This window comes from Orycteropus afer, unplaced genomic scaffold (genome assembly GCF_000298275.1).
Source record: "Orycteropus afer afer isolate SDZICR_OR568_19922 unplaced genomic scaffold, OryAfe1.0 scaffold00270, whole genome shotgun sequence".
Classification (NCBI taxonomy): domain Eukaryota; kingdom Metazoa; phylum Chordata; class Mammalia; order Tubulidentata; family Orycteropodidae; genus Orycteropus; species Orycteropus afer.
The window spans coordinates 979,447-988,608 of NW_006921857.1; the positions used below are offsets into that span (position 1 = coordinate 979,447).

The 9,162-nt window shown below is 39.1% G+C and overlaps 1 protein-coding gene across 1 annotated transcript in view; it reads left to right on the top strand.

The window, feature by feature from the left end:
* Positions 1 to 9,162, top strand: part of FRAS1 (Fraser extracellular matrix complex subunit 1) — a 541,721-nt gene that overhangs the window by 196,535 nt on the left and 336,024 nt on the right. The window contains exons 26-28 of the mRNA XM_007950381.1: positions 995 to 1,265; positions 5,455 to 5,539; positions 7,501 to 7,827. Of these exons, the coding sequence (XP_007948572.1) occupies positions 995 to 1,265; positions 5,455 to 5,539; positions 7,501 to 7,827 (683 nt within the window). The remainder of the gene's footprint in view (positions 1 to 994; positions 1,266 to 5,454; positions 5,540 to 7,500; positions 7,828 to 9,162) is intronic.

Genomic DNA, 9,162 nt, shown 5'->3' on the forward strand with positions numbered 1-9,162 from the left:
CTGGTGATGTAGTGGTTGGCAGTTTGAATCCACCAGCTGCTCCATGGAAGAAAGATGAGGCAGTCTTCTTCCATAAAGATTTACAGCCTTAGAAACCCAATTGAGGTCACTATGAGTCTGAATCAACTCTATGGCGAGTTTGATTTGGTTTTTGGTTTTATATAAATTTATAGACAAAATCATGACAGAGTGTGCTGGTGCATTGTTTTTGCACACTTTGGAGATAAATCATAAGTAAGTTACAAATAGTGTGAGGAGCCTGCCCCATTAGGTTTCACACATTTCAAGTAGAGGGATTTCAAACCACCCAGGTTTCCATTAAGAATATGGTAATATATCAAAGAAAATCTCTCCCAACACATTAATAGATACTTCTAATTAAACAACAAAGAGAAGTTAAGTTAAAATCAATCTTAATTTTGAACACCAAAATTTTATAGATGAATGGAAACTTTGGAGTTACATTATGGCTGAGCTATCCTTAGATTTTGAGCTTTTGTGTGCCCTTCAGCAATTTTTACACTCATAGTCAATTGTATTTTCCATCTCTATATTTCTGGCCTGTAAATATGTAAAGATTTTCCCATGGGAAAAAAATATCTTGGGACTTATATTGGGTTTCATCTGAAAACATCAGGTACTTGAGAGTTAGCTTACTGCTCTCGACATAATTCAAGTCAACTTGTGAAAATGAATTCTACTTTCATTAGAGCTATCTTCCAGTAGGACTCATCCCCTGAAATTTGACATTACCAAACTGTTTTGACTGGCTTCCTTCTAGATGGGAACACTACCAATCAAAGTCCTGGCCAGACAATTTACAAGTTACTCCCACATACATCCAGGGTGAGAACCACTGAGTTGCAAGTAGGCTTATGGTACAGTAGCCTAGATTCTCATTTGTGTAGCACTGAAGTAGCATTACAAGGCTATTTCTTAAAATAGTTTATGAGTGAATGTGGCAAGATTGACATTTTGGTCTTATGTTTTCCAGGCAAAATATACACCCCTAGTCTTCATGTGAATGGTTCCCTAACACTTGCAATTGGTTCAATGAAGCCCCTGGATTTTTCCTTCCTAAATGTCCAAGACCAACATGGTAGGGTTGAAGACCTCCTGTTCCATGTTGTGAGTACTCCCACCAATGGCCAGCTGGTGCTCTCAAGGAATGGAAAAGAGGTACAGCTAGACAAGGCTGGCCGTTTCAGCTGGCAAGATGTGAAAGAGAAGAAAGTGCGTTTTGTCCACAGCAAAGAAAAACCCAGGTGACTTAGTGTTCTGAGGCTTTCTTTCCATTGCTGCTTTGGCCCTAGTCTCTCAATCTCTCTTTCTCAATAGCAATCCCTTCTCTTTGGTGGAAGATTGACCCTGTACACGCACCAAACACTCAGCTGCCTGTCGTCATTTCCCTGTAATTGCTCAGAGTGTGTGCTTCTATTAGAGGCATTTTCATTTTCTCATATAATTATGGGTAATTCTCTGATGCAACAGGAAAGTTCCTAGTACAGTTACACAATTTTTAGGCCCAGCAGAAACAAAACCTGTTACAGACCCAGATGCAACAGCTTCTACTTCTTCAGCATTTGAGTAATGTACTAGGCGTGGGAGTGGGATAGATCCAGCACATACTTTTCAAGATACGGTGTGTTCCATAGAATGTCAGAGTTAGAAGGAAACTGAGAGTCACAGTTCACTTTATGGGATTAATTGTGGTTAATTTTTAAGCCTGATCCAGTTTTCCCCTGATGCTTAGCGCTTCTAGCTGTCTTCCTCACCCCAGCTAACATATGCTTCAGGAATTCAATTGAGTGTTAGCTTTAACCCAAGCAAATATAGCCCATGTAATTAGCAGAGTAAATCTGCTAAACTGAAATTAAAGAATGCACCCCGAAGATTAGTCTTTTGGATTATCCTTCACCCTGTTCTGCTTCATTAGTTTAAATAATTCAGAACATACTACATGCATAAGCAAGGAATTGAAACCCAAAAAACAGTGAGTATTTTCTACTGTCAGCACTAAATCTGAGATTTTTTTTTTTTTTTTTTTTTTTTTTTTTAAATTTTGGGCTAGGAAGTAAGTAGGGAGAAGAGCAAATTATAGTAATAACATCATTACTATGACTACTTCAGTGTTGATGATGCCAATCACACTGAAAGATGGTTTAATAGGAATGATAAAACCAGTTAATAGTTACTGAGTGTGAACTGGTTTCACTGGGTGGTTGAAACGATTAAGAAGCTAGGACACTACCAAAAAGTTGGAGATTTGGGTCCACCAAGAGGTACCTCAGAAGAAAAGCCTAGGAGCTACCTCTGAAAATGCAAGGTTTTTTGTGGAGCACAGTTCTACTTGGACACACATGGGGTTTCTGTGAGTCAGAGTTCAATCAGCTGGTTAACTATGGGCTAGGCATTGTGTTAAGCACTTTACATGCATTATTCATATTTATATTTCCAATAAAAAAGTAAGCAAACTGTAGTGCCTAAGGCATTTGACTGCTAACCAGAAAGCTGGTGGTTCAAACCCACCAGCCACTCCTCAGAAGGAAGGTTGAGCAATCTCCTTCCACAGAGAAACCACCTCAGAAACCCAAGGAGGGGCTGCTTTGAGTTGAATAGACTCCATGCCAGTGAGTTTTTTTTTTTTTTTTTTTTTAAGGCCTTGAAAATATAAATAATCTTGCCCAAGACCTCATGGGTAATAAATACAGAATTGGAACTCTAACCCAAGTTTCTCTGATTCTACAACCCACACATTTAAACACTTTGATTTCTGCCTCCCTGATAATAATGGGAATAATGGGGGTGCTTTCATCCTCAGAGGGCAAGTATCATTGCATAGAGAAGTATTGCAATAGAGATAGAGCTTACAACTCTGGTGTGTGATATCACAGAATTGCTCTTCAAATTCATACTACCTGCTCTGCCTTCATTCTGCTACAAGTATAGTTCTTAAGTGATTGCATTACATACGCATACACTACACACAGCTCTATACTGTACTGTCTTGGAAATTACTTATCAAAAATATAAAGCTCTATAAATAACCAGGGCATGAATATTTACCTTGTTGTCTATTTATCTTCTTTAATCTCTTATTGGAGTACCTGGGTGGTGCAATGGTTAATTCACTCAACTGCTAACAGAGAGGTTGGAGGTTTGAGATACATGTGTGTGTGTATACATGTAAGTATATATGTAGATGTGTGTATATATATACATATATATGTATATGTGTGGATATGTATATGCATGTATACACATATGTATATGTATGTATATGTGTGTATATGTATATGTGTAGGAGCTCTGGTAGCATAGTGCCTAAGGCACTTGACTGCTCACCAGAAGGCTGGTGATTCAAACCCACCAGCCACTCCTCGGAAGGAAGGTTGGGCAGTCCTACTTCCGTAGTGATACTGCCTCAGAAACCCAAGGAGGGGTCGCTATGAGTCGGGGCCGACTCGACGGCAAAACAACAACAACAACAACAACAACAACATGTGTATGTGTATATATATACATAGAGAGAGAGGCCATAACTGAATTTTCTTTACTTCTAATAATTAAAGTTCTAAACATCAAACAAAACAAAGATTGAGAGGAATAACAAAATAAATTTGGCAAAAAATTAAGAAAAAAAGGAAATCTTACTAAGTTTCTGAAATACCCAAAAACAAAAGAGGCACCTGTCACATAGGTTTGTGCCCCTGCCCATGAGATCAATGAACATCATTTTTCAGGACTGGAATAATTTAGGACTGATTCCTTTAGGATTGAAATGCTCCTATGGAGTAAAAGACAGCTGTAAGTGTAGTGTAGTGACCACCTCAGTGCCAACAAAAATCATTTTTCCCCTGTAGGTTGGAAATAACCACCACTTCTTTCCTCACTGTATTGCTTCCACCACTTGCATTCTCTTGAAGCCTGGAGGTGGAGATGGGAAAGGAAAGAATTTAAATGAAGCAGAAAATGAGGGTGAGAATAGAATATGAGGGAAGAGGTGAATTTTTTTTTTTTTAAGAATCAAGTTTATTGAAGTATAATTTGCATTCTGTAAAATTCACCATAGTAAAGTGCACAGTTCTATGAATTTTGACAACTGTATACAGTCTTGTGACCATAACCACAATTCATATATAAAAAGCCACATCACCCTGAAAAATCCTCCTGTGTGTTGTAAAGTCAGTTCTCTGCCTCCAGCCCCTGACAACCACTGATCTGTTTTTTGCACCTATAATTTTGCCTTTTCTAGAATGTCATATAAATGGAATTACATAACATATAGTCTTTTGTCTTTTACCATAATGCTTTTGAGACTCTTCCACATTCTTTCATGTAATTACTTCCAAGAATATCTTTTAAAGAACCTTTAAAACAATTTGCCTTAAGGTAGACCAGAATTCAGAAACTCCCATAATGCTTTAATCATGTATCTTACCAGCCAGCAATTCTGTCCTCGGTTCAACTTTAGAGATAGGTAACTCCTACCTTCCCTTCTGTCAGTCTCTGAAGCTGCTAGAACAACATACTTTCAAAGGAAGTAAGAACCACATAATAAAGTGTAAGCCTCATTTTGTTCTTTCTGTTAATTAAGATTCTTGGTTGCAAGCAATAGAAGCCAACTAAAACTAGATTAGGCAAAATAGGAAGACTTGTAACATTGAAAAGGTGGCTCAGATCTCAGAGACATCAAGGGCAGTTGGCTCCAAGACAAGCCTGGAAGCTAGAACTGGAAATGGGAAGTAGTCAGGAAGCAATTCTTCGTCTCCTCTTAGTGTCTCTTAGCTCATTGATTACATTCATCTGTCTCTTGAAGACTGGCTTATTACTTATCTATATGGTAAAGTGAATTTCCCTACAATCAAATGGAAAGGTTGATTGTTGGTTCTTAGGCCAGTTCCAGGTTCCTAGAGGAGAGAATCAACTGTCCTTCCCTAGTCCTGTCCGCATTGGGTGAGTGGGGGAGGGGGGGTGGCGTAGATGGAGTCATGTAATTACACACATTGTAAATGTCGTTATTGGGAGCCCACTTCCATGAATTGGGAAAGGAGGACATTTGCAGGGAAGAAGGAGTCGTATGAAATGGTCATACTCTGAAAAGTTCCTTTTTATTCTCCAATTTAACCATTAGTCTAGATTACTAACCTGTCTCAGCCCAACAACTTATTTTGCAACCTTTTATATAATTACTTTTTTTAAAAAAATTAGGAAACCAATATGTCATGTACTTATTATGTTACAATGGAGTCTAAGAATGCACACTATTTTTGCCTGCATCTCACTATGCTTATCTGGTAATTTTTATTTATAGTGTGAATATTACGTTACTGTAGTATTTTGATCCAAATTATTACATGCCTAAAAGTGTTTTCTTCTTGCTTTTTCTAAAGACTGATTTAATGATCATATTTTCTAATTCCTTTCTTGGGGATTTTTTTTTTTTTTTTTCAGGAAAGGTTACTTTTCCTTAAAAATTAGTGACCAGCAGTTCTTCTCTGAGCCACAGCTGATCAACATACAAGCATTTTCAACACAGGTAATAAAAGTGCCAAAAAAAAACCCTAAAAACCAAACTCACTGCCATCAAGTCAATTTGAGTCATAGCAACTCCTTCTTGGGTTTCCAAAGCAGTACCTCTGCAGAAGTAGATTGCCCAACCTTCCGAGGAGTAGCTGGTGGGTTTGAACCACCAACCTTCTGGTTAACAGTCAAATGCCTTTGGCCCTACACTCCATGCCTACTAATTCTTTGCTGTAAGAGACCTCCTTAAAGTGTTTAAGAACAGGGATGTCATTTTGAAAACTAAGGTGCACCTGACCCAGTTGCTTCATATGCATGTGAGAACTGGACAGTGAATAAGAAAGACTGCAGTAGAAGTGATGCTTAGACTGTTGACAGTACTATTGGCTGCTAGAAGAACAAACAAATCTGTCTTGGAGTAATGTAGCCAGAATGCTCTTTAGAAGCAAGACTGACCAGACTTTGTCTCTCATACTTCGTTCATGTTATTAGAAGGGACCAGTTCCTGCAGAAAGATACCATGCTGGGTAAAGTAAAGGGTCAGTGAAAATTGGGAAGACCCTCAATGAGATGGACTGACACAGTGGCTGCAACTATGGGTTCAAGCATGGCAAGGATCGTGAGGATGGTGCAGGCCCAGGCAGCATTTCATTCTGTTGTACATAGGCTCGCTATGAGTTAGCGCTGACTCAACAGCACCTAACAACACCTAATTCTCAAGGACAGATCAAGGTTTCTTGCAGCTACAGTGAAAATGATTGAGCTAAAGTAACCTTGAAGTATTATTATATCTCCAGTGTATAGATGAAGAAATGAAATCACAGAGAAGTTAACTAGCTTGCTTGTGGTGACATACCTAACAAATAGAAAGCTGAGATTTGAGCCCAGGAGATCTGGCTGCAGGTTCTTTCCCATTACACTATGCTACCTTACTGTATTGCACTGAGTCTGATAAAAAACCAAAAAAACAAACTCACTGCCATCAAGTCACTCCCAATGCATAGCGACCCCTCCTTGGGTTTCCAAGGCAGTATCTCCATGGAAGTAGATTGCCCAGTGTTTCTTCCAAGGAGTGGCTGGTGGGTCTCATAATAGCCTTTTGAAAAATAATTTGAAGCTGTTCTAGTTGTTAGGGCTGTCCTTATGCTTTGATAAATGAATTTGTTTTATGTAAATATTTCCCTCTTTGGGGTATAGAAATATTTCTAGCTTCTTTTGATGATCCATCATGTAGCTGGATTTCATTTACCTCAGTTTGCAGTAAAGGCGGGGCAGTTCTTGGCTTACAAATGCTTACGGACAACACCTACTTGCCCTTTAATGTCCTGTAAATTTGCCCACACTTGAAAACAATTGAACCAACCCCTACTTGCAACAAATTCTTCATCACAGTAGCCTTCACTTACTACAAATGCAGCTTTTACACCCCTGAAAAGGCTGTTGGACTAAAACCCCACAACTGCCATGGAGTGGATTCTGACTCATAGGGATGCTTTAGGACAGAGTAGACCTGTCACATGGGTTTCAAAGGCTGTAAATCTTTACATAAGCAGACTGCCTCGTCCTTCTCCTTCAGAGTGGCTGGTGGCTTCAAAGTGCCAACCTTTTGGTTAACAGTCAAATGCTTTAACCTCTACACCACCAGAGTTCCTTTTTCTTGGACTAAAGTAAGCCTAAATAAATACCATATACACCTGTTTTGACTTAACCTACAAATTCTTAAAGACACAGTTAGGAATGGATCTCATTCATATCCCAGAGAACCTAGAGGTGTAAAATAACCACAGTTGCTGTTATTACCACAACTTACCACACCTCTGAAAGTATTTTCTCTATGGAACAGTTTGGCACTTTGCAGGACCATCTAGAGTTTCTTAGAAATATCAGTCATGCTACACATAACTGGGATCTAGTCCATCGAATTACCCTCTTTCCCTACTGAATGACTCCTTTTCCCATCTTCCTTCAACTCCACAGGCCCCCTATGTGCTGAGAAATGAAGTCCTCCACATTGGCAGAGGAGAAAGTAGAAGTATCACCACCCAGTTGCTTGACATCCGAGATGATGACAATCCACAGGATGTAGTAGTCGAAGTGCTTGATCCTCCACTTCATGGCCAATTGCTCCAAATGCTTCGGGCTCCCACAGACCCTATCTATCACTTCCGGCTGGATGAGCTCTCCAGGGGCCTTCTCCACTATGCTCATGATGGCTCAGATAGCACATCTGATGTTGCAGTCTTACAGGCCAATGATGGACACTCCTTCCAAAATATACTGTTCCACGTGAAGACTGTGCCCAAGGTAGGTGTCATTTCTAGAGCTACAGTTTTCTTGCACCTGAATATCAAGTTTCATGCTGATACTATTTTTGCTGTACTCCTAAAGTTAAGATATGAGTAGTTAATATTTGTTCAGGAGCCTGGGTGTGGCAAGCATTTTGTGATCAACTGTGAACTAAAAGGGTGTGATTCAAACCCGCCCAGAGGCTTCACAGCAGAATGGTCTGGAGACCGCTTCCATAAATATTACAGCCAAGAAAACCCTATTAGCATTTTTTACTCTGTGACACATGGGGTCACCACGAGTTGGGAGCCAACTCAGTGGCAGCTAATGACAACAATTCATTTATTCAACATTCCTTAAGCACTTATTATGTACGTGCTTAGGAAATTAAAAGATTATACTGGAATAACCCATACTAGACCAAAGAGACCTATTAAAAAACCCTTTCAAAATCTTTATTATTTGATGATGTTTCTCCAGAAGCCCTTTTCTCAGTTATAACAAGAATAACACTTTCCCGTGGCAGTAGATTTGGAAACTTACAAATTTTTAGAACTTTTCATTCCAAAAGCAGTACCTATGGAGGTGTCACTAATGATTAGTGGGAGAGATTGATTTGCTGAGGACAGTTCAGAAATCACTTGTCACTTTCATGCCAATGATCACTCAAAGTTTGCAATTGATCATCATGAAGGTGAACAGCTGAATTTAATATGGTCTGCTAGCTAGTTTTTCAGGCTCTTGTCTCATTATTTTCAGGTGCTGAAAACAGTGATGGTGGCATGAGATAGATAGGAGTAACTGAAGGCTGATTATGAGATAAAGTTGGCAGATAGCCACCTTCTAGCTAATCCTAATTATCACCGTCTTGCAGTTGCCTTGGGAGATGAGGTTTAGTTCTGAAGAGATGAAGTCTAGACAGACTCAGAAAGTTTCTTCCTTCTTGGTTTCTTTCCAAAGACTGTTACAGGATTTCAGTACATTAGCTGTACACTAGCAGCAGGCTTTCCTTTTATAATTTTAGTCTTCACATTTGGAGTTCAGTGCAATGTACTGCACAGTCATTTTGTGTGGGATGGCCCAAGGTTGAAGGGCATTTCTAGAATTTTAGCTGCTTTGACTACTAAATAAAAAAGAAAAAAAAAAAAAAAAAGAATTGTAATGTATAAATAAGACACTGAACTTGGGAATCTTTATGGTCCTTATAACTTGTGAATCATGTGTGATCTGCTTCTTACTGGTCACAGCCATGAAAGCTCTGTGGAGCACAGTTCTACTTTACAACACATGGGGTCACCATGAGTCGGGATTAACTCAATGGCATCTGCTTTTATTATTGTTATTTCATATAGG